The sequence below is a fragment of the Rhipicephalus sanguineus genome, chromosome 1, assembly GCF_013339695.2.
Source record: "Rhipicephalus sanguineus isolate Rsan-2018 chromosome 1, BIME_Rsan_1.4, whole genome shotgun sequence".
NCBI classification, from domain to species: Eukaryota; Metazoa; Arthropoda; class Arachnida; order Ixodida; family Ixodidae; genus Rhipicephalus; species Rhipicephalus sanguineus.
The window spans coordinates 296831166-296858999 of record NC_051176.1 but is presented as its reverse complement, the minus strand read 5'-3'; the positions used below and the strand labels follow the sequence as shown (position 1 = coordinate 296858999).

The following is a 27834-nucleotide window of genomic DNA, read 5'->3' as shown; positions in this document are numbered from 1 at the left end:
CGTGCTACATAGGCGAGACTGGAAACTTTAAAAGAAGACTGCAGCAGCACCGTAATGATGTAGCCAAAAGGCACACAATTTCGAACGCCCTGGCAGAGCATAGTGAAAAAACTGGACACTGTCTTGATTGGCAATCGGCTTCCATCATTGAAAAAGAGAAAAAGTTATCATCCCGCCTGCTCATCGAATCTTTTTGCATACAATCTACTACTAACACGATAAATCGGACACGGGATCCACTCCCCGAGGTATACGCAAGCGCGTTGTGCCTTTCGACGCATATATAATAAAGACCACCATGCATTTGTTCTTTGTGAACAAGGCACCCGTACTGGGCGCCGAAACGTCAATTCCTTTGTTGTTTTATTTTAGTTGGCGAGTGTACGTTTTCTTCAACCATGATTTTTCCTCGCCAGACGAGTTTTCGTCAAACCCTAGACTTCAGTATGTGAACGGTCTAGCAAAAGCAGAGAGTCCTTCAGGCTACTGGACTCAAATGGGGTAGAAGTGCAAGCCGTCGCTGACTATTTTGCCACGCATTTCTCATCCATGTATAAGGCCTCAGACTCTAGCACTGATATCGGACAATAGTCCAAGGCAGTTAGCTCATCCAGTGCTTTGTCACTGGATGAAAATCTTATCTGCAAATGCATTAAGTGCTTAAAACCATCCTTATCATGTGGCCCAGATGGCATCCCCTCCGCCATACTAAAAGCTTATGGTGGTATATTTGTCCCAGTACTGACTACGATATTTAATAACTGCCTGGACACTTCCACATTTTCTAGCATGTGGAAAACTGCTTGTGTTTTCCCAGTATTTAGGTCGGGCTCTAAAACAGATGTTTCTAATAATTTCTCTACTTTGTGCCACACACATCAAAGATCTTCGAGCTGGCTCTTCACAACATATTGTCTTTTAGTGTGAAAAACTCATTGATTCCTAATCAACATGGTTTTCTTGTTGGCCGCTCAACTACCACAAATCTTGCTAGTTTCATGACGCAGATCTCCACACCTATTTCTCAGAGAGGACAGGTTGATGTAATCTACTCTGACCTGAGCAAGTCAGCCACACACTGATTATGGTTAAACTTGCGCACTTTGATGTTGACTTGTCGGTTGTGAATCTCCTGCACAGCTATCTGCTCAATAGATCTTGTTATGTTGCCGTAAATGGCCAAACGTGTTCTTTATATGAAATGACTGGTGGGGTCCCTCAAGGGTTGGTATTAAACCCACTCCTATTTTTAATTTACGTTAATGTTTCTTTTGCCATTCGTAATCCTTCTTTCCTCTTGTATACCGATGACATCAAGATATTTAAGGAAATTCATTCAGTTAATGACTGTCGCTTGCTGCAGTCAGTTTTGTGTTCTTTCCAAATGGTGCAACGGCAATAATCTTTCTCTGAATACCTCAAAGACAAAATTCATGTGTATCACTCGCAAAACATCTAGCGTGTCATTTCAATACTCTGTCAATTCTGTGTCGTTATCCAAGGTTTATGAGATCGGTGACCTTGGTGTTGTTGATAGTACGTTAAAATTTTCTGCTCACGTTAAGCGTGCTGCTATGCGGGGCCTTCATTCTCTCGGATGTGTTTGCAGAATATCTCGAGAATTCAGTTCTCCTATAGCCCTCCAGAAATTGTACACCGCAATATGTCTTCCACAACTAGAGTATGCATCCGTGATATGGAATGGCATTGCTCAATCCAGTGGTAACACCATTGAACTAGTCCAGAAAAAATTCCTCAGCATATGTAACCATCGCTTTGCTAGAAATCACTCTGGATTTCGTTCAAATACTGCTGGTTTATTATCACTGCCATCACTTCACTGCCAAAGAAATCGTTCTGATCTGTTATTTCTTTGCAAGCTAGTTCACGGTATCATATCCTGCCCTGTACTTCTCAATTGTGTTAATTTTTTAATTCCGCGTAAGTTAACCAGAGAGAATAGACAGTTTCATGTACCCACCTGCTTCTTCCAACACTCTACCATTCACAGAATACAAAGTCCCTCTAATATTAATTTTCTTGATCTTGACGTTTTTCATATTGTGCAGTCATTGTTTTTATCCGAGCTTTGCAGTGTCTGAACATAGCATGGCACAATGTACAAAGCCTTCCCTTCTCCGTCTTTCCGCATAGTTGTATATATCCAATCTAATTTTTCATTCCCCTTCAATATTTCTTGTGTTGTCTTATTTTACTCCTCCCCTTTTGTGTTCATTTCTCTTTGTCTACGTGTTTTTGCTCTTGTTATTTCTGAAGACTGTCTGTATTGTAGTGTTTGTTTTTATTGTTTTTATTTCTGCGTGCGCCTGCACAAAGACCTCACGGTTGTTCCTGGGCACATTAAATAAACAAATAAATGATTGATTGATTGATTGATTGACTGTTATTATTATTATTATTATTATTATTATTATTATTATTATTATTAGTAGTAGTAGTAGTAGTAGTAGTAGTAGTAGTAGTAGTAGTAGTAGTAGTAGTTCAGTAGTACTTTCCTTTGTGTGTGTTTTTTAGATAATTTTATTTTTGTACCGAGCTATCCCCACTAATTTTCCACGTGAATTTTTCTTGCAGGTTCCTATTCCTGTGAGATTTTTCTTCATTTTGCTGGGTCCGTCAAATACTGATGACCTGGACTACCATGAGGTTGGTCGTTCCATCTCCACCCTGATGTCAAACACAGTAAGTTTCTGCATACTTCATTTCTCTTTGTACCTGCTTACATATCACCCAATAGAAAAGATTTCATGTTTTGTTCCATCATGCTAAATGCATGCTTGAATCATCCTGAAAAGTCTCGATGATATAGAAATGGGTGATCAGCTCCTCTTGCAAAACTTTGCAAATGTCTTTCAGTTTTGGCAAATTAGTTCCTTAGTTAACCTATCTGGCAAGATGCCTTTTGTGGATGTCCATCGTCCTGTGCACATATTTGTGGCTTTTCTCTCTGTGTCACAGCTCCATGGTAGAACCCCCCACTATGTCTGCTTGGTGAGACATTGATACCCAGCCTGGAGGAAAAGGCAAAGAAGCTAGACTTAGGTCCACAGTTAGACTACGCCCAAGCAACTGTAATGCAATAGCATTATCAAGAGTTGATATTGCGTGGCCTGCAGGATCAGCTCGTGTTGCAAACCATGTCAAACCTTTGCAAGGCAGATGTTGTGCACTGGCGATTCTAAGGGATCAGGCCAGAATATTATTACAAAGTCTTTGGGATTGAAAGGAATGAGAGGAACAGTAGGGAGGTCAACCACACAAGCATTCAGTCTGCTACTCCACATTAGGCTACGAGAAAGTGGCAATAGCCAATGGAAAGAGGGGAAAAGTGAGCACTGTGTGCACACAGTAGTACATGCAGCAGGACTACAATCTGTCACTGAGGCCTGTAGTATGCCTCAAAACCTGTATAAATGCACAACTGTCTTTCTGCACCATCGACAAATGTGGCAATGGCCCAGAATTTTTGTCTCGGAAGACATCGCAGAGTATTGTCAAATTATAGCAGTCTGTAAAAACTGCTATAATTTCACTGGATATATTTGCTATAATTTCACTGGCTATAATTTCACTGGACTGGATTTCTTATTGAAAGTGCACAACAGGTGTTTGACATTTTCTTTAGGCCCACAAGCATTGCATGGTGGTGTATCGGCCATCCCAAAAGAAAAATAACAAGCATTTATATATGCCACACCAAACCATGGGTGGTAGAGCAGTGTTGCATCCTTCCAAGAGAGGCTGCTTAGCACTTTCATTTGTAAGGAAGGATCAGGTATACATATGTTGCAATTAGAGGCACATGGTCAGTTCTAGAAAGCTTTAGTCATGTGACCAAGCAAATGAAGTTCTCTTGCAGCAACTGGCAAAAACGAAACCCAGAGGGGTAGGCAAAGAAAGGTTTATTTTAGTAGTGCTGCTCGGAAATAATAACCTTGTGCAGTTTCTGGAACAACTGATACAAGTTCTGCACTTTTCATTCTGCTTCTGTATTGATTTCTGGTTATGTTTGTTATTGTGCTTTGCAGGCTTTTCACACTGCAGCGTACAAGGCAGAAGATAGGCGTGACCTGCTGAGAGCTATCAACGAGTTCCTGGATGATAGTGTCGTTCTCCGCCCGGTGACTGGGACAGGAAATCTCTGCTGCCTGTTGATGACCTCAAGAAGAAGTATGAGGATATCCGCAAGCGCAAGATGCAGGCAAAGAAGCCGGCTCCCCGTTAGTCTGTTTTGGAATTGGTTCAAGGCAACAAGCACCTGTGTGAGAGTGCCTGTGTGCTAATGCTGTTGGGGGTTTGCCTGCTCCTGTTGACTTCCTCCTGCAGAAGCAGAGAAACTAGCACTGTTCTAAGGACATGTTGGAACTAGGTGTGCCACTCCATATTCTGTGGCACTGCTTTTTGCTGTCTGCTGGGGCTCACTAAGCTGGAAGTCTTCTGCAGTCTGTGAGCTTCGTACGCATCAGTTGCAAGCAGTGAGCAAAGAATACCTATTTACGTAAACCTTGTGAAATGTTTTTATTACAAATTATTTTCTTGAGATCAAGCCTGGCTCTTGGCTTATAATTACTTGGAGTAGGGCAAGCAGTTCTTTTGGCTTTAATTCAGCTAAGTTTTAAAATTCTAGATAATAAAAAAAATCTGAAGGAAATGATAAGCAAGCGCTAACACATTTCCTTTTGCTGTCTCACTTTCAGCTGTGGAAGACAAGGCTCTGCAATATGAACCACTGAAGCGCAGTGGCAGATTGTTTGGTGGCCTGTGCAGTGACATCAAGAATCGCTACCCTTGGTACCTCAGTGACTTCAAGGATGCCTTTAATGGCCAGTGCTTAGCTACAGCCATCTTCATTTACTTTGCTGCTCTGTCAGGAGCCCGTTACTTTTGGTGGCTTGCTAGGTGAGTATGTTGATGGAAAAGATTGCTTACTATTTCCCAAATAAGCATTAGCAAACAAACGGGTCCTTTTTTTTTGCTGTTGTCCAAACAGAAGTTTACATGATAGGGCTTATCACAAACTTACTTAGAGAAAACTTTTCTCTTGTTGGTAGCCCTCTGCTACTGTTACCATACCAGATTAAAATTCCGGTGCCCATATACAGGGTGCCCCAGCTATTTTTAGCCAGAGTTCAAAAATATACCAACGCACTCAATCACGTCAACGACCAAATGCATGTTGCTGACTATTGCCTGGAATGAGACTATTTTTGTGTTCTGATTAATGTTTAATTAGGTAATTTAATTAACTAACTTTTGAAGCGGTGAAGCTGGGCCAAAAATTCCAGTGAGAAAGTTATAGATCGGTTTGCAAACATCTGATTAGAAAGTTTCTAACTTTCTATCTATTAAGTATGAGTGTTTTTCTACTTACTGCAGATGCCCGCAAAATACAGAAAAAAACCACGTGACATGCCCGCTCGTGCACCAGTGCGCGCAATGATTCTAGTCCTCCCTAATGTTCCGCATGCAAACGACCATAGCATTTGCCCACTTGTGCTGCCTCGACAAGACAGCGACGATGGTGGTGGCTGTGCAACGAACACGTTTTGCTAACGGCTACACAAGCGATAATCGCTGTGTCTGCTTATCGCTGTCATGAGCCTGTGCGAGGAAAGCATATCATTTGTACGCGAAATGTTAGGGGCCACTAGAATCACGGCACGCAAGTGGGCATGTCACGTGGTATTTTTTTGTATTTCGCGGGCATCTATAGCACATAGAAAAACTCTAATACTTAAAGGGACACTAAAGAGCAAAACGATTTTTCTCGCATTAGTAAAGTAGTCTTCCACGATACCAAAAACACCACGCTTGCTGCAAGAAGACGCTTAATAAGCGAGAAAACGCGCAAAAAGGAAATACAGGTGGCGACGCCACCTTGGAATTCCCGCACCATTTGCTGTGACGTCACATATTTTTGACGGCGCCTGCTTGGGCCTACGTAGTTCCTAATCGGTTAAGTCGAAGTACATTGTCCTCTGAGGGGGCCAGAGACTTGACATAACGAGTTTGTGGAAATTTCGTCGAGCCAGTGGCACCAAAATACGTTAAATGCTCTTTGAAACCTTTTACGTCACGAATTACAAAGTTCGGCGCGGAATTTAAAAATGAAACTTTGAACTTGGTTTTCTCCTCTAATAATAAACCTATGGTGGTGAAATAAACTACACAAGAGTTCTCCGAGCACACTTTATCAATCTAAACCAATTCATTGTTTCTCTTTAGTGTCCCTTTAAAGGGGTCCTGCAACACTTTTCCAAGTAGCCATGGAATGGCTTCATTAAAGGAGCTTATTTCCTCACGAATTAACGACTGCAAAAATTTTTAGAATCCGTCCAGTACGAGCGGAGTTTCAAAGATTTGTTGCACGCTGCAATTGCTTTCTCTCTTCTCTCGTCCCCACGAAAGTGCTGGAAGCTAAGCAGGGAAGGGTGGCATGAGGGAAGAAGGTACTTCACGTGCGCCTCGTGACCTTGAGCACTTTTTCTTTTTTTTTTTCTTCAAACTAGCGGTGTACTTTCAGTGCGATTGCATGCGTGCGGGCAAGTGACGGCCTCCTGCGGCAGCCGCAGTAACTACCGAGTGCGCCATGTTCAAATCAGCCAAATGGCGTGGCCAATGGCAGTGACGCCATAAGCATCTTTTTTTGTTGAGAGAAGAGGAAGCGCTTTTTAGCTGACTTTGAGAATTTATTGTAAATCCCAGGCTGCGTGCTATGCTATAGTGTTCGGCTCGCGTGTTCTTGAGAGCCTCGACTACCGTTCGGCAGTGTTTTCTGACCATGCTGAAAAAGTGTTGCAGGGCCCCTTTAATGGATAGAAAGTTAGGAACTGCCTAATTGGACGTTTTCCAAACCGATGTACAACTTTCTCGCTGAAATATTTTGCCTAGCTTCGTCTGACGTGCTCCAGGCAACAGTCGGGAACATGCATTTGGTCACGCCGTCATTGCTTGTGTCAGCATATTTTTAAACTTTGGCTAAAGATAGCTGGGGCACCCTGTATAAGTGCAGTGGTATAACTGCTCTGCAGTTCATGTTTAACTGCATAAGAAGATCACTCATGCTAAATAGAGTTGCTGAAGCCTAATATTTTCCAACTGCGCTGAGCCTGCACCAGAAGTGCTGGTGCAAGTGTCTGCACTCGCCACAATCGCTCAAGAATTACCGAATGTTATGCCAAAGAGGTTGTAAAATGCCTGCCTTCTACAGAATGCGGAGCCCTCTGTGTCCTTGCAGGAAATACTACTAAGGTGGAGCTTTTGAACACGCATCAGAATGTTGAGCATCTTGATGGGGTAGCACAAAAAACAAACACACAAGGCAGGCACAAACGCAGGACAGTCTTGAGCTACCCTATCAAGTTGTTCAACCAGTACCAACTAGCCCAAATGTCGATTCTTCTATAGTTTTTCATCACTTTCTATAATTGGTTTCTCTGTCATGATTGGCACCACTGTGGCAGAAAAGCATAGTTAAAGGGGTACTGACATATTTTCTACTATTCATTTTCTGTATTAAATGAAGGTCGAGGACCACAAAATTATGGAAAAAAAATACAGCCAGACCACAGGGGCTCAAAGTAACATGATAGCTGTGTCACCACCAATTCATTCTTTGTTTCTTGAAGGTTATATACTGTCATGGCATCATGGTGGTCACATGTGAGCGACACAGTGAGACATTTTGATGCTCACTTTGGCTTGCTCGATCATGATCTACACTCCTAAATTTACACTCAAAATGAGTAACATCATAAGAGGCAAGTGAGCAAGTTAGAGCAAATGTCACTGTGGTGTGATGTCATTACACAGCATAAATCTGAGAAATGAAACTAAAACTGTTGTAGGATAGCTATTCTACGAAAATATTTAGGATGCTTTAAGGTTTCACAGTATTGTTTCAATAGTTTTGAGGTCTCGAATCTTAACATAAAAAAAAGAATAAAAAAATGTCAGTACCCCATTAAGTAAAATTGAGAAAAATATTTTTGCCTTGTTACTTAGATTTAGGGTGCATGTTAAAGATTCCTATGAGATCAAAATGGATCCATAGTCTCTCATTAAGTGTCCCTCATAATCGTATCTTGGTTTTGGCTTATAAAACCCCAGAACATAATTGAATTTATATCTGAACCTCAGGCTGAAGCCAACATAATTGAAAAGGAGACTATGCCTTTGTCAAGGCCCTTAGGCATGTCCACAAGTTTGACAGGATGAGCTATTTGAAGTAGGGATGCGCGAATATTCGAAATTTCGAATATTTTTCGAATAGTGTTTGCCATTCAATTCGATTTGCACTGGAATTTTACTATTCGAACAATTCGAGCTTCCCAAAGACAAATACAGTCAACATTCAGTTGAAAATGACCCCTTCAGATTTTCAATATGCTTCACCTCATTACACTCTTGTACTGCGGCAAAGCTGCCTTTCAAGTTCTGTTACGGTTGAACTTAGCCAAGACACAGTCAACGTACGATTGAAAGTGATCCCTAGATTTTCAATATGCTTCACCTCATCACACTCCTGTATTGCGGCAAAACTGCCTTTCAAGCTCCGTTACGGTCGCAAATGTACTAACTCAAAAAAATGCTGGTTCCAACGTGGAGATGAAAGATGTGGCAGAGGTGGGGGCTCAATTAATGCTGTTTTGGACCTGAAATTTGGGCAGGAAGTGTGAAAAATCGGAAGCCGAAGCTTTTTAACATCCAAAATTTCCGATGTTCTTAGATATCGACGTCTACGAGGCAGGTCTGGAACTCCGGACTTGAAGGGAGCGCACCCTTGTCTGCCACATCAGTTAGGCTTCCACAGAAGTTGAAAGAGGAGGAGAGGCTGAGGAAATGGCATCTTTGCCTGTCACGTGTAAAATGTTGTCGGCAACACTTTGGTTGCACCAAATCATGTACATAAATACAATTCGGCCTCAACATTGCCTCATTCTTGATAAGACAACTATGAAACACCACCCTGCCAGCACGTCATCAACCTAGCGTAAAGAAACACTTTCATGTTGCTATCTCATAAGAATATGCTTAGGAATCCTCTCCAACTTCTTTTCCTGAAATTTCGCTTCGAAGTATTTGAAAAATATTCTAGAAATATTTGAGAAATATTCGAAAAATATTCAATTCGATTCGCACTCACACTTCAATATTCAAATTCGCTTCGCACCCAAAATTTTGCATGTATTCTGCCTGCTATAAAAGCTGCTGGAGGATGGTTCTTGCTTGTTTTGCTGCTGAAGATGATATAGAGAGCCTGAAAGTGGACAAAGGATGGAAAAGAATAGTGGAGACAAGCACTGTTCTTTCATTTACTTTCTTCCTTTGTCCATTTTCACACTGTGCACATAATAATGATATACCAACTGGTCCAGTCCCACACCTTACTGCTGAAGACAGAAAAAGGTGAAATATGGAAGGCCAAAACAATTCACCTTTCTGTTCACTAACTGCATAGTATTGTCCTTGATTGCCATGTTTTTAACTAGAGCTGTGCGAATAGCAAAATTTTGGGTGCGAAGCGAATTCGAATAATAAAGATTGAGTGCGAATCGAATCGAATAATTTCGAATAATTTGCGAATATTTCTCGAACATTTTTCGAATAATTCGAAGTGAAATTACAGAAAAAGTTGCAGAGAATCCCTAAGTGTGTTCTTGTGAGATAGCAACATGAAAGTGTTTCTTTTCGCTAGGTTGATGAAGCGCTGGTGGGGTCATATTTCATAGTTGTCTTTCTTATCAAGAGTGAGGCAATGTAGAGGCCGAATTGTATTTATGTACATGATTTGGTGCAACCAAAGTGTTGCCGACAACACTACACGTGATAGGCAGAGGTGCCATTTCCTCAGCCTCTCCTCCTCTTTCAACTGCTGTGGAAGCCCAACTGATGTGGCGCGGACAAGGGTGTGCTCCCTTCAAATCCAGAGTTCCAAATCTGCCTCGTAGACGTTGATATATAAGAACATCTGAAATTTTGGATGCTAAAAAGCTTCGGCGTCCGATTTTTCGGACTTCCTGCCCAAATTTCAGGTCCAAAACAGCATTAATTGAGCCCCCAACTCTGCCACATCTTTCATCTCCATATTGGAACCAGCGTTTTCTTGGGTTAATACATTTGCGACCGTAGCGGTGCTTGAAAGGTAGCTTTGCCGCAATACAGGGGTGTGCTGAGGTGAAGCATATTCAAAATCTAGGGACCACTTTCAAACTGACGTTGACTGTCTCTTGGCTAAGTTCGACCGTAACGGACCTTGAAAGGCAGCTTTGCCGCAATACGGGGGTGTGAGGAGGTGAAGCATACTGAAAATCTAGGGACCACTTCCAATCGGACGTTGACTGTCTCTTGCCTAAGTTCGACCGTAACGGAGCTTGAAAGGCAGCTTTGCCGCAATACGAGAGTGTAATGAGGTGAAGCATATTGAAAATCTGAAGGGGTCACTTTCAATCGGACGTTGACAGCATTTGTCTTTGGGAAGTTCGAATAGTTCGAATAGTAAAATTTCAGTGCGAATCGAATCGAATAGCAAACACTAGTCGAAAAATATTCGAAATTTCGAATATTCGCACACCCCTGTTTTTAACTCAAGAACTTCATAAAGAAAGGACCAAATCATCTGATTAGTTAAAACATGTGCAGTGATGTAGCTTTTTCCATGACTTTCATTTTTGACCTGGCTTTAGAAATGCTGTGTTCCAGTTAAGAAGGGAAATAATTTTTTATGTGCAGAACATAAATCTGACATTCTGCAGAAAATTCTAATGTGTCGCAGGCTTTGTTACATAACGTGATTATTGCTGGCCCTTGAACATGACCCACTTCATTAGTAGCCGATTCCATGCAGTAGTACATGTGAAATATTTGTGCAGTGTTATTTGCCAGATTATCTCAAATAGCATTTATTAAGATTGTGAAACTTCATTTGTTTATACTTATGGCATTTTCCAAAACCCTACTCCTTTCGTTTTTACAGGGGACAAAACCAACAACCTCATCGGAGTGTCTGAGACACTTGTGGCCACCTGTGCTACAGGCATCATATTTGCATTGCTTTCTGGGCAACCTCTGGTTATAATAGGCGTTACAGGACCAGTGCTGCTATTCGATGAACTGTTATATTCAGTAAGCACAATAATTTGCTGCATATATAAATGGCAATGTTCTAGTGCTCACAACTAAAATTTATCTTTGATTGATGGTTTGTAGTGTTTGTTGACCATTTCGTGCATTCTTGTGCCTGTTTTCCAGTTTTGTCAAGAGAACGATGTGGAATTCCTTGCCATACGGGTTTGGATAGGAATGTGGATAGCTATACTGGCAACCTTGGTTGTTGCGTTTGAGGGAAGTGCACTCGTTCGTTTCTTCACAAGGTTCACGCAAGAAATATTTGCATCACTCATCTCACTTTTGTATATATACGAGTCGTTTTATAAGTTATACTTGGTGAGTACTTAATTTATGATCTCGTTGTGCGTGCATGCGTGTGTGTGTGTGTGTGCGTGCGTGCATGCACACTTATGATAGCTAGAAAAAAAGTGTTAATAGTAAGAAACAAGTGTGTACTATGTTACAAAATTAATGTAATATAATAATCTGGCACTTCATGTCAGTGTAGTATGACAGCATGACAAATGGTCTGCAATGCATACATGTTAGTGATGTGATGTCATACTGTCATTTAATTGACAATAATGAAAAGTTTTATTTTTATAAAACATTCTGGTGTAAACTGCAAGCAGGACTTGAGAATCTGAGAAAACCCTGTGCATTGTGAGACAGTGTCATGGTGAAATTCTTCTACTGACCTAAACTCAGTCATATGAATTCTTGAGTGTGATGGTACACTAAGCACAGGTGTCTCGCTTTGTGAATGTTTTGCTGATGGTTTGCTGGGCATCCCTATTTTGTCAGTGCACTGGGGCAGGGTATGCGTGGCAAGTGAACGCTTGGAAAGCGAGATGCTTGCGCGGTCTTATCCCAGATAAACCAGACATTATGTTGTGTAGAGAGTCACTGTAGTTCTCGGCGCTGGCCTGATGTCGCTATGCAGAGCCATCCATTGTATCATGGCTATATATCTGGCATTGCCCAAAACTTTGTTACCTGAGAACTTTTGCAAAATGTAGTAAGTTTGGCTTGTTTGAATTTATTAAACCTCTTAGTCATGTGGTAAACACAAGGCTGGTATGTCAAAAGGGCCAGCACAAAGTGAAATAGAACAAGTACTTGGTTGCACATGATGAAAATGGCAAAGAAATTGTTAAATTGCACATGCTTTATGCGAGCTATTTCTCATAACGATAAGTTAAAGATGCTGCTTCAGTACTAAAAAGGTGTGTGAGATGTGAAGAAGATATTGCTTTATTTTCTTTAAGAGAAATATTAACTGAAGAAAGAATGTACGACTTGCAACACCCTTATCAACCCAGTAAGAAAAAAAACAGGTGCAAGTGTCGCTATGTTTTTGTAGAGCGAATTCAGACTTCACTGTGTTTACCTAAATCTTCTTACATCCAGTGGAAAGCTTGTTCATTCCAAATAGGGCTCATTCTATCGTTATGGTGTTTCTTATGATGGGGCTCTCATAAGAGCACAGGTGGAGATGATGAACAGTTGAAATGAAACTATTTATTGGACACACATCTGTCTAGAAAACTGAGCAACATTTAAGGGAAAAAGAAACTGCAACTACACTTTGAGGCCGTTCGACTCAAATGGCACTGCTTGAGTCTACATGGTATTCTACTGTCAAAATGCATGTAATACATGTATGCGATGCAAACATAATACATGTAATCACTGTTTACATTCGGCCACAGTTGGTGGTGCCCATCTTCATTTAACCCTTTCAGTCCCAAATTAATTTATTTTAAATGTAAGCAACCAGTTTTTAAATTTTGAGATGTGCATGATCATGGTAATTAAAAAATAAAAAAAAACTTTGCTCACACTTTTCGATGAAGAGTAATTAATGTCGAAATTAATTTAAATAATAGTTATCGTTTAATGTTATTTTCATTATTTTTACTTAATTCATTACTCAAACAATTAGTTAGATGAGATAGCATAATGCCCAATAGCCAACATATTCCAATGTTCGACGCAAAACTAAAATAAATGCCCTATCTCTGCATGGTGAAAGAAGAAGCTGCCTCAGCGAAATGCGTGAACAGCATGACCACTTCTGTAATTTCTTTGTTCACACGTGACCTCGCTTTGTTGTACGTACCAGGTTGGCACCATACGTAGAGCAGATGCTGAATATTAGCTCTAGAAAAAGAACAACGCTTTATCTTTACCAGGTGCTTGCTGAGTGACCTAGAAAATTGATGATTCCAATTGGAATCACTGGGCCTGAAAGGGTTAAATATGTACATTATCATTTACAGCATACACGTGAGAAGTAATACATAATTTAATTACAGCATTTTTGCCAACTAATTACGGTTGGCTTACCTTGCTGTAGAGAAAAAGCTGCTCAAATTTTCAGATACAAGAGTCTTGTGGTGGTTAAAGTATGACGATGCTGGTAGCAGTAGCTTAAATAAATGAAGAATATTACAAAATTTGTGGCAACATCTACAGCCGATTTGTCACTTGATTACTTTCAAGTTGGCTGATATGGTCAGTTTTCAGAAGTGTTAATGGGAATATCGACAACATAAGTACCAAGTGGTCACAATAGGACCGAGAGGGCCTCAACAGAACACAAAATACCTAATGGTTTTAATGGGACATTTCAAACATGTACAACACAAAGGAACCCTGAATAAGTTAGCTGAAAATAATAGCAGAATTTAAGTGCAAGTTCTCAAAGAAAATATTTGAAGTCAGTGGAGAACAGCGGCTCATGTTTTCAGCAAGGTAGGCTGAAAGCCTTTTTTTTTTTTTTTTCTTTAAACACCAGCACCACCGGGTGACAGGAAACGAGAGTAGATAAAGCAGAAACATAGTTAATTCTTGCTTAATGGCCTGTTTTGCCTTTAACTTTATGAATCAGGTGGCAATTGTCAGCTCTCTACACTATGGCGAATATCAATATGATTTTTTTTTTACCCTTTATCGTAATGGAATAGACTATTGAAATTTTCAGCTGGTTTAATGATTGAAATGGCCTTAATGAAGCAGATTGGTACCATTACATCAAAGCATTGGTCTATTAAAAAAATCTGTTTTTTTTTCTCTTGCTGTCAAGGCACTGTGTAACAGAGAGCCCACAAATTCAAACAAAATCTGGTGGTGCCATTGACTTACTTTATTGCTGTTGATGATATAGTTATCAGCCCAAAATAATGTGCTAAAGCACTCTGGCATTGGTCATAAAAAAACTGCATGAAAGTTGCCAATGCGTTTGTAGACACAGCATTTGGAGTTGTCGCATACAGAGTGTATATCACAATCACTGTGTCTCAAAAAACATCAAAGAAAAAAATTATTGTACCATCGGTCTACAACAAGGCTAAGTGCATACCAGCTTGAGTAGTTGCAAAGATGTGGCACAATTACAAGCTGAGGACTGTTCTAAATTCTCATTACTTACGTGGAACTGAGCTCTTCGTGATTTTCATAAGTTCTGGGAGAGTCTTCTTTGCTTTATGGATTAGAGCTGCTGGCAACATAAAATTTTGTCTAAACGTGTGCTAGGGGTACTTCAACACAGCTACTTGCAGCATCATGGTAAAGGTGCATTCAGCAACCTGAAGTAGACCATGCCATTCTTCCAATGTTGCACTGATCTGTGCAGTATGGTATTAGACAGTTTTTATAAAACCAAATCGAAGTAGTTAAAGTGCTGTAGACTGTGGCTTTTATCGAAGTATAGCTGTCACCTTCCCCGAATGCTTTAGATTGTCAAAGTGATTCACCTGTATTTTATACCACCTTACTGGTTTACCTGAAAGAAAAAGATAAACTATGGATACTGAAGTTGAGAGTGCACAGGGAGCTTACAAGTTGTGGGGAGAACACGTTAAAAAATACATGTGACATTGCGTTAGCAACTCCACATTGTCTTGTTATGATGCTGACCCCGCCACGGTGGTCTAGTGGTTATGGCGCTCGACTGCTGACCCGAAGGTCGCGGGATCGAATCCCGGCCGCGGTGGCTGCATTTTCGATGGAGGCGAAAATGTTTGAGGCCCGTGTACTTAGATTTAGGTGCACGTTAAAGAACCCCAGGTGGTCGAAATTTCCGGAGCCCTCCACTACGGCGTCTCTCATAATCATATCGTGGTTTTGGGACGTTAAACCCCAGATATCATCATCATCATTATGATGCTGAAGAACTCAGCAACCGAGGCCTCAACTAAAAGATTGAGCTCCTTATTGGGAGAACCTGTGCCCTGTAAAGGAAGTAACGCTCACAATACAAAAGAGAGTGGTGAGGACGGTTTGTCGATTGTTGATAATCTGCTGTGCTGGTGAAACGCATTGGCATTTACACATGTGTTAATACACATTCTAGTGTTATCACTGGTGCTCACGTAAGCTCCAGAATAAATTCAACCACTCGTGTCGTGCGCACAATCTGATTACAACATTTGAAAACACTCGAGAAGGTTCTATTACATCCAGGAATGGCCCGCGCCGAGTCATAACACTTGTAAGAATTGGGCAGTGAAAGCCGGTCACAATGAAAAGAAAAGCAAGTTCATGCGTAAATAGTGTATTATGCACACCCTGATGCATGGCCACGAAATTATGCAGTAGTACCATGTATGTGCACGTATAGTAGTCCTAGCCAATTTGTACAAATCCCTTACGACATGTGTAGAATGTTTGTTTTGCTGTCGTCACAAAGGCCTGATGATTTCTTCCTTACAGATCTTTGTTACTCACCCTTTGCTTAAAGCAAGTGACTACTGTGATAGCTCCATTGATGCCTACCTTTCAAACAACATATCTGCTGCAAATTGGACTAATGTGTCTACCACAAGCTGGACTGATATGTCTTCTGCAAACTGGAGTGACGTGCTTACTGCTAACTGGAGCGGAGAGCCCTATCCGGAATTTCAAACCGTAGAGCTAACACGTCAGCCGAACACTGCACTGCTATCATTGATATTGATGTTTTCTACGTTCTTCTTGGCGGATTTTCTGAGGAAGTTTCGTAACAGCAGTTTTCTTGGGAGAAACGTAAGTATTCTTGCAACATATGAAAAACCTGTTTGTTCAGATAAACTGTAATCCTTTTTTCTTTATTTTTTTTTTCTTCCAGGCAAGAAGGGCTCTCGGAGACTTTGGTATTCCTATTGCCATTATTGCAATTGTTACCTTGGACTATTTTGTTCCAAACACGTATTCTCAAGTAAGAATTACAATTGTACACTAATATTTACTAATTACCTACATTACATTTTCACTTCACAAGCATGAGTTGCATTTCTCATTGTACATAAAATGCAATTTTCATCGTGACTCTGAAATCTGGTGTTATTGCAGTTAGGAAAGTTTTGAAATGGTAATTTGTTATTGAATGTTTTCAAAACAAATTTCGAGGTAGTGTAATATTAAATTTAGTTCTGATCGCTTTTATGTCATTCACACCAGTATATGGAGAGGCAGACAACTGAAGTTTTTCAGTTACAGTTGAATATAGGCTACTGATGTTTTTGGAATTTTCGCTTGGGCATATTTGTGATAAATGCAAAGGGAAATTCAAACGTTGAAAAAATGTGCCACCCGTAGGATCTGAAATCACAACCTTCTGATTACCTGTGTCCTGTATACTGGCACTTGCCATGCACACACCCCTAACACCCCTGCTACAAATTTTCTGCCTGTAAGTTTTTACAGTGAAAGTATTATGAGGGGGTGCCCAAAAGTAACCGGAATAGCGCTGCATTGAGTGGAGCTACCGTGGCATGCAATTCTTCCCCGAGGTGAGCATCGTGCTACACCGTTTGAGTTCATTGCATTCGGTGGATTCTCTCAGGATGCTTTTATCTGGGTACGGTCATTTTTTTCGTGCAATCTGTTTCGCACGCTCGGCTTTTTTTGTGGTGGCCGCTTTATGTAAATGTTTGTGGATGTGAAATTTTGTTTTGGGGTGGTAAGAATAGTACTATGACTGGTCATGAGTAACAAGCTGGGGCTGGGTTGCTTCAGAGCTGTTCTTTCAAAGCAGTCTGCTTTCACTCGACCATCTCTTTTATCGTTTGTTGAAATTAGAGACGGAAATTTCTCAACGACCCTTCTCGTCCCCAAATCTTCTGTGAAAATTTCCTGAACAGAGCTCTAAGCTATACCAGATTACTTCTCCAGCTTTTCAATGGCCTTTCATCGGTCTTCAAGCACAAATGCACAAATTTTTATCTTTTTGTCCATTCGTGAAGTTGACGGACGTCCAGAATGAGGTTTGTCATGAATCGACATTTGCTCCTTTTTTACTAAGAGAAAATCACTCATACCCTTAAGTTTTTCCTATCGCAGCATCCTTGTAAACAGTGTTTAATATCGCAGTAGTTGGCGAGTCATTTTACCGAAGCACGAAACAAAATTTCACAGCAGTCTGCTGTTTACTTCAATTAGCCATAACGAAAAAAATGCCAAGGGCGCAAAACTGATTTCACGAAAAAAATCACTGTAGCCAGAGAAAACCTTCCTGGGAGCAGCCACTGGATGCAGTTTACTTGAAGACTTTTGCGCGATGCTCACTTAGTGGGAGAATTGCATACTGCACTTGCTCTACCCAGCGCAGTTGTACTCTGGTTACTTTAGGGTACCCCCTCATTTGCCTAGGCAAAACATCCATCCGTACGCAGAAAACTCCTAGCACAGATATGTGTCACAGAAACTGGACAAGCCCCACTACCCACCACTGGTCCACTAAAATGAAGTTGTCTGCAGGCAAGGATGTATTTGCCACGGAAATTGGGCAAACCCCACTACTCTAACCCCACTAAGGTGTCGGAAAATTAAGAACGCGGCAAAAAGACTCCTACTGCTCAAATGGCTCCTCAAGATAGTGCATGAAACAAGCCAGACAGCAGCATGCAGCAAGCCAGACAAGACGACGCATGTTGTGGCAAAAAGATGCATGCTGTTGAAATGGAAAATTTCAAAGGAGTATTTGCTAAATTCAAAAGGGACTTTGTGTACCTTTCATGAAAATTCTGTGCCTCTCTGTACTTTTCAACAAAATTTAGTGTCACCTCTGTGCCCTGTGCTACACAGCTTCACCGGTCATCCACCTTCACAGAGTGGAATGGCTCATGAATTTTTCTGGCATGTGACTGCACACATCTCTAAGTTTGCTTGAGTATTTTGCCAGACCAGCAAAGAAGCAATCTAGATAAACCAAAGCTGACATGTTAATTTAATTCTGGATGCATCAAGTTATTTGATATATCGAACAGTATTAGCATCCCCATGGAAATCACATGTAAAAGTAAAGTGCTGTATTTTGTGTATATCTCATTCATGTCAGCCTCCACATTCAATATATCAAACGTTGCACCATGGTTGCTGAGTGGCCATGGCATTGTGCTTCTAAGTAAAAGGGTGCAACTTCAATTGCTGACCACAGAGGCCAGATTTAAATGGTGCAATATGGAGAAACACCCATGTACGTAGATTTGGGCATGCATTACAGAACCCCAGGTGGTAAAAATTATTCTAGAGTCTACCACTACATTGTGTACTGTGTGTCTCATAAGCATATCATAGTTTTGGCACGCAATACTCCAGAATTTAATTAATTGAATTGGATTTTGGGCCATGTTGAGTCCTTGCAAGTAGGCTTTCCTACTGGCCTGTGATCAGTTGCATCATAAGAAATATTTGTGATGCTGTGAATCAGGCCATTGAATCTGGAGGGCAGTGCAAGTCATCGAGTCAAAGTGAACAAGGTGCATGCAGGGGTTCCCCCAGGAATTCAGCTTGGGGAGGGGGGGAGTCTAAATTTTTAGGGGGGGGGGGTCTGCATGATATATTCGTGCCTTTTTCTAGTGTTGAAGTTTCGGAATTTGTGAAATTCGTCCAGGCTTCTGCATATGTGGTAATTTTACATTTTTCAAACGTTTTCCAAGCTTTTAATGTTTATGTCGCGAACACCGCCTTGCACGTCGCGAATGCGCCGAAGGCAGTGTTTGTGACAAAGATTTAATATTTTGCCGAGACCACTTCGCTAGTTTCGACTTCATTCCGTCAGTGCTGCATAAATACACAACTATGATTACGTTTTCGTTGCATGTACAGGCGCACTTGGTAAGGCCTATAAAGAAGCACTTACTTAAGTGGGGGTGCGGGGCTAAAAAAACGATTTTAGAAAAAATGTGCATTTTCAAATTTGAGTTGTTTTAGATTGCAGGTTCATTAAAGAACATGCTCACCAAGTTTGGTTGTTATCTGTGCAGCAGAAAAGAATAAATTGAATTCTTTTCACGAGACGATGACACGCATTTTCTGTCGAAAACGTCTCTGAAATGCCCCTTTCAAGACGCGGCTTCCAAGCGGGCAAGAATCTGAATGCGATGTGAATACCCGTGTTATATTTTCGCGCCTTTTAATCACGGAAGACCTTCTGCTGAGAGTACACCAGAGGAAAAACAAATAAATTAAAGAAAGGTACATTTTTCATGGCGGCAACAGCAGTGTCACTGGCAAACCGGAACTGGAGCTCAAATTGGCGGATATGTATCACTTGACCATCCGCTGCTGGTTTCGCGCCAATTCTGAGTTACTCCTGCTGTGCTTGTGTGCTACTCGGCTTATCTGTTCTTTCTCCTGCGAGTTCATTGCGATCAGCAGGTGGTTCGTTTTGTGACCAACACGTGTTGTGAGCAACATTCACAGCTCGAAGGCTGCGAAAAATTGAAAACGATTGGACGCAATTGTCACAACAACGTTGTGTTGAAGAGGAAGGCCCTAGTTATGCAGCAGGTCACCTTGATTAATTTTTTGTGACCATCAAAATAAATAGCATGTTGTGAAATCCTTGAGCTCATTTTTCTCAATTGGCACTTTTGGAGAGAACGAGCCGGTTAGGAAAACTATCATTTCCAAACTGCTTTGCCAATAGCTGCTTACAAGGTTGTTTCTAGACTGAAATTTTTGTCAGGAACAAGGTAAGGTACTTTCCTGGTCCCTAAGTATTTTCTAAGACAAAAATATGTGAGATGTCTGACATGCCGTGGCAAGGAAAACAAAAAACATGATCTTCGCCTTCAGAGTGATGACATTTTTACAGAAACGTCATAAAAAAATACATGACTGGCCTGTTCCTGCACTACAAACCATCTAGAATAAATCTCATGATAAAAAATTTGCACATTTTCATTATTTTTGAAATGATGGTTTTCCTAAGTTGACATACATGATTGATCATTATAACAGCTATAGATTTTTTGTATTTTTGCTAGGGTGCTGAAATTTGGAATAGGTTTCAATACCAAGAAGATAAGCCATCCCAGAAATTTTCATCAAAATTGGCGCAGTAGTTCAAACTCTTCAGCCCCGCATGCCCCCTTAAAGAGGGGCCCTGCAACACTTTTTCAGCATGGTCAGAAAACGCTGCCGATCGGTAGTCGAGGCTCCTGAGAACACGCAAGCCAAACGTTATAGCACAGCATGCAGCCTGGAATATATAATTAATTCTCAGTCAGCTAGAAATCGTTCCCTCTTCTTTCTACAGATGATGCCATATACCCAAATGACCGTATTCACAGCCATTGCGGATTTGAGCATCTTGGGCTGCATAGTTATGTGGCTGCCACAAGAGGCTTCCATGTGCCCGCGTGTGCACAATCACACTGAAAGTAAGCTACACGTTCGAAGAAAAAAAAAGAAGTGCTCAAGGTCATGACGTGCACGGGAAGTAACTTCTTTCCCCCGTGTCATGCCTCCCTGCATAGCTTCCAGCGTGTTCATCGGGACGAGAGAAGAGAGAAAGCAGTTACAGTGTGCGACAAATCTCTCTCAGTGTGCGACAAAACTCCGCTTGTACTTGACGGATTGTAAAAATTTTTGCGACGGTCAATTCGTTCGATGAGGCAATAAACTCTTTTAGTGAAGCCCTTCAATGGTTACTTGGAAAAGTGTTGCAGGGCCCCTTTAATGCAATGTATACATGTGCGTATGTTGAAAATATCAACACTACCACTGGTCTTGGATTCACAGCTGTGTTGAGAAATGGTAGGATTTCATCCCTGGAGGGCACTTGCCTAAGTATCTGAACATTGAACGATGTAGCAAGTTATGCGAAACATAACGAAAAGTTTGCGATTTCAAGCACGTTGCTCCATGCCTCCGCAAGACAGCCGCCATTGGTTTCTGTTTGGTGTCACCATGCAGCAACACCCACCTTGCCCACACACTTCCCGCGCTTGCGCCCTGGCCCCGACACTTTGAAGCTCGGGCGGTCTTTGTGTTCGCCGCACTTTCTTTCATGTTGGAGTCTCCCATCACAAGCAAGCTATGCACAATGTGTCCTTTTGCATACATATGCCCTGTTTTTGGTGCTGTTGCACAAAATTTTTCATCGCGCATAAAAACCAAAGAAAGAAAAGCTGCAAATTAAGGGGGTGCCTTCAGCAAAACAATGAGGGGGGGGGTATAGTGAAATTACTGCGTGCATGTCTTAAAATGCAAACGACACACAGCAGGGATTTTACGTGTGCTCGATAATGATGGATTTGCTTGAGTGAATTTGATTACAGCACAGCCTGGTATTGTGGTGAAGAATACTAATAGCAGTGAAGACTACTGATTGTTCGGTGAAGCGCTTACTACCTATTTTCGTTATTGGAATTGAACCGCCACGCTGCTTCGAGATTACGAAAGGTGTCCTGGTTTTACTTGTGCATTCAACAGGAAGGCATGAATGAAAAATGAATAAGTAAACTTTTATGTCTTAGACATAGTTTTAGAGAAATAAATTGACCAATTCCTATTTTTCACAATCTCGGGAGACTGTCTGACACTTGCGGATTTTTTTGACAACCGTCAGATTGGCACATTTTGTATTTCGAATTAATATATTAAGCTGTCCTGACATCACTTTCCGGTTTGATATAGCTGGATACAACTGTATCATTCCTTTATTATAGTGGTGCATTCATGCTAATAAGCATGTTCACAGAATTAGAAAACTCAAAGTGGCACAAAAATTCCATGGCATAGGACACGAGATTTCTTCCTTCTGTGCTGGAACAAAGCACAGAAGAAAGTCTACCTGACGTGTTATGGAAGCTTACCACATTTTCAACAACTTAAATAACTATGCCATTTATTCATTGGTTCCTTTGTCTGCCAAGGACATAGACCTTCTGCAAGACATGACTACTATTACTTTTAAAGGGACACTAAAGAGAGAACTGATTTTTCTCCTATCAGTAAATTACCTTTCCACAATACCGAAATTACCACGCATGTCGTGAGAAAATGTACAAAAAGAAAATTTGGGTGGGGGTGCCTCCTTAAAGTTCCTGCACCAATCGCCATGACGTCACCAATTTGGATGGAGACTGCTAGGACCTACATCATTCCTAATCGGTAAAAATGAACTACATTGTTCTCTGAGGGGGCCAGAGACCTAAAGAGACCAACAACTGGCCAGAACATGTGATTAGATCCTGGCAGAAATGAGAAGACTAAAATATAGTGACAGATCCAAGCATCCTTTTTGCAATGCGAGTAGGATTTATGTCTTAAAATTTGTGATTAAAAGTAACAAAAGCCGGTATGTCATGCAGCCTAGCGGATAAACCTTGAAGCTGAAATATGGAGTTGATCACTTTGCTGTACGTAGTCACATAGTCTGATGCTTTTGTGCGCACCATAATTAGTGCTCAAAATTAAAGTATGTATATTATTATCCATCGCCGCTCTATTCTGTGCTGCTTACGAGGTAAAAAAAGTTGCATGATGAAAAGCAGTGCTGCCTTAACGGCAGCTAGTGGAACATGTCAAGCCGCAGCGCATGCGCGCAGAGTGCATGCATGCACAGTAAATCTCCGCACTCAAACACGAACCGCTCTTGCACTCACTGTTTGCAACGTGTTCTCACGTGTATGTATGACTTCATAGTCGCCGCAGATAGAAAAATTCTGATTATGAACGTTTCACGGCGTTTTGCATGTTACCATTCCGTGATTAGACAATCTGACCAGCAAGCTTTTCATTGCGCTAAAGAAAATAGGTACCATAAAAATTGGTTGTCGGTTCCTTTATCGTACTAAGTTTCAGGAAATTTCGTTGTGCCGATGTCGTCAAAATAGGCAAAATATGCTTTGAAATCCATGACGTCACGGGTGGAGATTTCGCCGCGAAGTTTAAAAATGAGGCTTTGACCTCGATTTTTTTCCTTTATTATTAAAGTTATAATAGTGAATTTAACGACGTTAGAGTTTTTGGAGTAAAACTTACCAAGCTTGACCGATTCATTGTTTCACTTTAGTGTCCCTTTAATCTGCGCCTTCTCTCCATTTTTTTATGTTTTCGAGTGTAAGTGAGAGCTGTTGCGAAATATACTTTGTGTCATTTAAAAAAAGTCTTTCAGTTGCAAGTAACATCACTGCCCATATCCTTTGCTTGTATGTGTCCTTTGACAGTGGTGCCACTATGATGAATCATACTTTTCAGTCACTGTGTCTGAAAAAAAAAAAAAAAGCTGTATCACCATTCTTCAATACTCCACAGACCTGAACGTGCAAACAACTCAATGGCAACTCAATGAAATATTCTAGAGTGCTCGTTTGAGCTCTTTCTGATGGCTACTGTTGCCAGGTGGTTGGCAGGGCATTTTTTCGTGTGTGAAGAGGAGCCCCCCAAAAATCCCAACCAACAGAAGGCTCACAGCTTCACTGTAAAAGAGGGGAAAACCGTGCTGAAATCCATTAAGTGCTTTATGTGGGCATCCTTATTTTGCGGGTTGAAAACACTTGTAGTTTTGTACATTAAATTTTCACATGCAAATAGGTGGCTTATACTGAACAAATATCATTATGCACATTTTGTGCGTTCAATATTGAGTGTTATTTACTGTACGCATGTCAGTATGACTGTATGTGGTTAGCTTTTGCATTGTGTTAGTGCAAAAGTGGGTGTTCTAATGTGACAACTTATCATAGGTGACATTTTGCTATTGTTTTAAGTGCATTCTGTAGCATCTTGTTTTAGTATCATAACTCCCAGTCTCTTTTGAGTGCATCGTCTACAACAGTCTGCTGTAAATTGCCGTACTGCCTGTAAAACTTTATTGGTGTTCTAAATCTGCTTTTGTTTATGTTCATGTAACATGCAGGATAGTTTTTGCCAGTAATGCTAACAAATTGTTCTTTGCATAAACAGGTGCACTGTATGTAGTAGCTTTGTGCGTTCTGCTGCTACAGTGAACAAGCTGCTGCTACAGTGAACAAGCAGTGTGGTTCACATCCTTTTGTCATTCAACATTGCAGAAGCTGAAAGTTCCAAATGGACTAAGCACCAGCATTGAAGGACGTGGTTGGTTTGTTTCTCCAGTAAGCTCAACACGACCATTCATTTGGTGGCACATTTTTGTGGCTGCACTTGGTGCTGTACTGGTCTTCATACTCATGTTCCTCGAGATTGAAATCTGCGAGTAAGTTGTTGCAGGCTCTTCTTGTTCTAGCATTTTTTTTCAGCTTTTTCTGTCAGTGCTTCTCAAATGTTCAATTTTGATTTACGCACACTCATGCGCATGCACACACACAGACAGACACGCGCACACCTGATGTTCATCGCAGTCAATGTGTGTAACATTGTTGCCCCGCCATGGTGGTCTAGTGGTTATAGCGCTCAACTGCTTACCCGAAGGTCGCGGGATTGAATCCCTCGACTGCTGACCCGAAGGTTGCGGGATCGAATCCCTCGACTGCTGACCCGAAGGTTGCGGGATCGAATCCCTCGACTGCTGACCCGAAGGTTGCGGGATCGAATCCCTCGACTGCTGACCCGAAGGTTGCGGGATCGAATCCCTCGACTGCTGACCCGAAGGTCGCGGGATCGAATTCCGGCCGCGGCGGCTGCATTTTCGATGGAGGCGAAAATGTTTGAGGCCCGTGTACTTAAATTTAGGTGCACGTTAAAAAACCCCAGGTGGTCGAAATTTCCAGAGCCCTCCACTACGGCGTCCCTCATAATCATATCGTGGTTTTGGGACGTTAAACCCCAGATATTATTATTATTATTATTATGTGTAACATTGTTAGATTACTTATCTGCACATACAACTGAACGATGACTTAACGACAACATGCAGTGGAACAGAAAATGATGGGGGTAACATTAAGAGATTAGGAGACAGCAGAATGGGTCAGAGAACAAACGGGGGTGACCGATACTCTTGTTCACATTAAAGGGACCCTGAAAAACACATTGAGCCAGTAGAGCAAGTCCTAAGGATCATTAGCAAACCGATTTAAGCTCTCTGCATAAAGTGTGTAATTTATTACAAGGTGCTAAATCTGTGAACCGCTACTTATCGTAGCGGCTCAGCCAAACGAGTTTTTCAACTACTGACTTCCATTATATGTAACATGGAAGTGGAACTTAACACCAGCGACTGATCTGAGTGGATGTACAATCTACGTCACTGAGCATTTTTCCAACTTAATTATGAACAAATGCTGTTTGTAATGGTTGAGATACTTTATAATTTGTTTTGTTTACGAAAAGCTGTAACAGAAAGAGAATACACCTTCACAATATGCCACCAAATTTGGAGATCTGATGGACAGCGAGCATTGTCTGCCTGTGATACAATGTGCTTCGTGTTGACGTGAGCTGCACGACAGTGTTTATCTCAAGGTTTCTTTTCTCAGACACCATGAATTGCCGTGGCTGAATTGTGGGCTGCAAATCTAGTGATTGGTGAAATGTCAAGCTGCGACATCGAGTAAGCAACCAGCAATCGGAGTTGCTTCAGCTCATTGATGCAATGAGCATCTGGCTTTCGCTATCCGATCAATGCCAGGATTTGTGTGTCTATGGCTTTATCTTCACCTCCAAAGACACCACCAGATGCTTGTGTTTACGCTTGTCTGTGATCACTTTTAGTTTGTCCGTTAGCTTCGTGGTGTTTATCGGTGTACTGGAGAATAAAAAGTTAGCAGCCGATATTGTTGTGGCACCTGGTGATGCAGATCTCAACCATGCGCTTCCTTCTATATGGCCTTCACAATTCGCTTCGGCAGCATGACAGTGTGCTGCCGGAATTGATTGCAAAGGCCGCAATAAGGGAAGCGCAGCCCAGCCCATCGAGTGCGCTGTCGTTGCTGGTGACGGCTGCGCGTTCGACGAGTTAAGGAAGAAAAGCAATGCTGGGGAAGAAGGTAACATCTGATTGCCCGTAGCTGCCCTGATACAAGGTGTGTCATTTAATTTATGGTGCGAACGATTTGATGTTGTTGTAGCCTATACGCTGACAGAATTTCAAAAAACGCCAGGCCTGCGCGGAAAGCGTAGCATAGTCGCAGCGAAAGCTGGAAGAGTGGCATTTGTAGAGCCCGTTATAAACTTTCTTGTGGCTACTAATAAAAGTACACTAGCAAAGTACCCGCTACAGCACAAATCATAATTTTTGTGAAGTTGGGAAGCACCCACCACGACATTATTCGTAATTCTGCGCAGAAGCGAGGTACCATCTTTAAGGCGTTATGTGCACTTTGTTGATTCGACGGCTGATGACGATGAAGAATTATGGCTGAGTCCTTTGTAATGGGTTGGAATCTTTAAACGACTCACTAGTTACGTAATTCGCATTGTGTGACTCCCGGTCGTTATTTAACTCTCCCACCACGCTTTATGACATACGTTAACGTGAGAAAGAGAGAGAGGGAGGGAATTAACTTTATTGAGACCCTCAGAAAATGGATCATGGGAGCGTTATGGGCTTCCTTGGCGACCAGTAGAAGTGCACTTGCGTGGAACCCACTACGCTTTAAATTATCATAATTTTTGTGAAGTAGGGAAGCAGCCACTATGCAATTTTTTGTCATTCTGCGGAGAACTGTGGTACCCGCTAAGCACCTCTAAGGCATTATGTGCACTTTGTTGATGCTGTTGCTGATGAGGATGAAGAATTATGACAGAGTCCTTTGTAATGGGTTGGAAGCATTCAACAACCCATTCGTTGCGCAATTCGCATTGTGCGACGCCTAGTTACAGAATTCGCATTGTGTGACGCCTGGTTGATGTTTTACTCTTCTACCACGCTACATTACATATGCTAATGTGGTTCCTTCCCGACATGAAGCCTGTATGGGGTCTTTTTGCAAAGCAGTTTCAAGCACCGGCATGGCTCTGAGGTAGAACAATGGGCTCCCACGCAGAGGGCCCAGGTTCGAACCTCGTTCCATCCTGGAATTTTTTTCTTGTTTTCTTTTCTTATTTCGAGTGATAGTGGTTACAGACACCGGCGGCGGTGGCAGGGGACAACTACGGCGCCACAAACAGCCCTTGTGATCTCATAACAGCTTTCGCTGTACAAACCATTTGAGGGACCCTTTAAGTGAGATGGACTTGGGTAGGCTGCGTAATGCATAAGACAGACAAACGGTGATCTGCCAAACAGAATAGATGCCAAGGAAGAAGAAGTGCAGCAGGGGCGAAATTAAGAAGTTCGCAGGGATAAAAATGAATCAGCTTGCACAATATACTGGAGATCCTTGGCCTTCATCCCGCAGTGGACATAAAATAGGCTTAGAATGATGATATAATGATAATGATCTTGGGCATCGTCGAGGTTCACTGCGTCAACTGCCACTGACATCACATCTGCATTGTGAGACACCTGATGGCTGCCAGGGTGCTGCCTCTGCTATGCAGCAGCAGTTGCCTTATGTGCTGCAT

The 27834-nt window shown here is 41.6% G+C and overlaps 1 protein-coding gene across 1 annotated transcript in view; it reads left to right on the top strand.

Annotated features, from left to right (window-relative positions):
- Positions 1-27834, top strand: part of LOC119379322 (band 3 anion transport protein-like) — a 160548-nt gene that overhangs the window by 119496 nt on the left and 13218 nt on the right. Inside the window, 10 exon segments of the mRNA XM_037648600.2 lie at positions 2596-2703; positions 4050-4131; positions 4134-4241; positions 4719-4897; positions 4899-4920; positions 10997-11145; positions 11272-11466; positions 15847-16158; positions 16241-16330; positions 24420-24583. Of these exon segments, the coding sequence (XP_037504528.1) occupies positions 2596-2703; positions 4050-4131; positions 4134-4241; positions 4719-4897; positions 4899-4920; positions 10997-11145; positions 11272-11466; positions 15847-16158; positions 16241-16330; positions 24420-24583 (1409 nt within the window).